Genomic DNA, 1,531 nt, shown 5'->3' on the forward strand with positions numbered 1-1,531 from the left:
TGTCCCCACGTCTGTCCCCAGTGTCCCCCTGTCCCCACATTCCCTGCATCCCCACAAGTGTCCCCACGTCTGTCCCCACGTCCCCACGTCACATCGCTATGTCATGTCCGCACGTCTGTCCCCGTGTCCCCAGGTCCATATGTCCCCACATCACATCTCCATATCGCATCCCCACGTCTGTGCCCACGTCCCCATATCCCATGTCCCCACGTCTGTCCGCAATGTCCCCAAATCCCCACATCCCCACGCTGTCCCCACATCTGTCCCCACATCATGATCCCATGTCCCCACGTCTGTCCCCCTGTCCCCGTGTCCCTATGTCCCCATGTCCGTCCCCACATCATGTCCCCATGTCCCCACATCCCATCTCCCCACATCTGTTCTCATGTCTCCATGTCCCCACGTCTGTCCCCACATCCCGTGTCTTCACATCTGTCCCCACATCATGATCCCATGTCCCCACATCTGTCCCCACGTCTGTCCGCGCAGCCTATGTCTTCACGTCTGTCCCCATGTCCCCACGTCTGTCCCTGTGTCTCCACATCGCATCCCCATATCTTGTCCCCATATCATGTCTCCATGTCCCCACATCTCCTCCCATGTCCCCATGTCCCCACCTCTGTCCCCATGTCCTCCCGTCTGTCCCCGTGTCCCCTCATCCCCATATTGTGTCCCCATGTCCCCACGTCTGTCCCCACCTCACATCCCCACACCCCCCGTCCGTCCGTCTGTCCATCCATCCCCGTGCCCACGTTTTCCGTCTGTTCCAGATCAAGCGCTCGGCCCGGATGTGCGGCGAGTGCGAGGCGTGCCGGCGGCCGGAGGACTGCGGGCAGTGCGACTTCTGCCGCGACATGAAGAAATTCGGCGGCCCCAACAAGATCCGCCAGAAGTGCCGCCTGCGCCAGTGCCAGCTGCGTGCTCGCGTCAGTGCCCTTAGCGTGTGCTTGGCGTGTGCTTGGCATGTGCTTAGCATGTTCTTGTAGTGTCCCTAGGGTGTATTTGGTGTCTTGTTTGCATGTTCTTGCTGTGTGTTCGCTGAGTCCTTGGCGTGTCCTTGGCATGTCCTTGGCGTGTGCTTGGTGTGTTCCTGTAGCGTCCTTAGGGTGTTTTTGGGGTCCTGTTTGCGTGTTCTTCCTGTGTCCTTCATGCGTCCTGAGAGCATTCTTAAGGTGTCTATGGCATGTTCTTAGCATGTACTTAGTGTGTTCTTAGTGTGTTCTTGTAGCATCCTTAGGGTGTTTTTGAGTCCCGTTTGCATCTTCTTGCTGCTTCTTTAGGGCACTCTTAAGATGTTCTTAGTGTGTGCTTGGCATGTGCTTGGCGTGTTCCTGTAGCATCCTTAGGGTGTCTTTGGGGTCCTGTTTGCATGTTCTTCCTGTGTCTTTTCTGTGTCCCTAGAGCATCCTTAAGATGTTCTGAGAATGTTCTTGGCGTGTGCTTAGCGTGTTCTTAGCATGTCTTTAGTGTGTCCTTAGCATGTACTTAGCATGTGTCTGTAGCATTCCTAGAATGTTTTTGGTGTCCTCTT

At 56.0% G+C, this 1,531-nt stretch overlaps 1 protein-coding gene across 1 annotated transcript in view; it reads left to right on the top strand.

Moving 5' to 3' along the window:
• The window catches only part of LOC110391821 (CXXC-type zinc finger protein 1-like), a gene marked incomplete in the record, with an annotated part of 8,159 nt that extends 6,634 nt beyond the window's left edge, over positions 1-1,525 (top strand). The window contains 1 exon segment of the mRNA XM_021383769.1: positions 771-1,525. Within this exon segment, the coding sequence (XP_021239444.1) occupies positions 771-986 (216 nt within the window).
• Positions 1,526-1,531: the final 6 nt, after the last annotated feature.

The sequence above is a fragment of the Numida meleagris genome, unplaced genomic scaffold, assembly GCF_002078875.1.
Source record: "Numida meleagris isolate 19003 breed g44 Domestic line unplaced genomic scaffold, NumMel1.0 unplaced_Scaffold528, whole genome shotgun sequence".
Lineage (NCBI taxonomy): Eukaryota > Metazoa > Chordata > Aves > Galliformes > Numididae > Numida > Numida meleagris.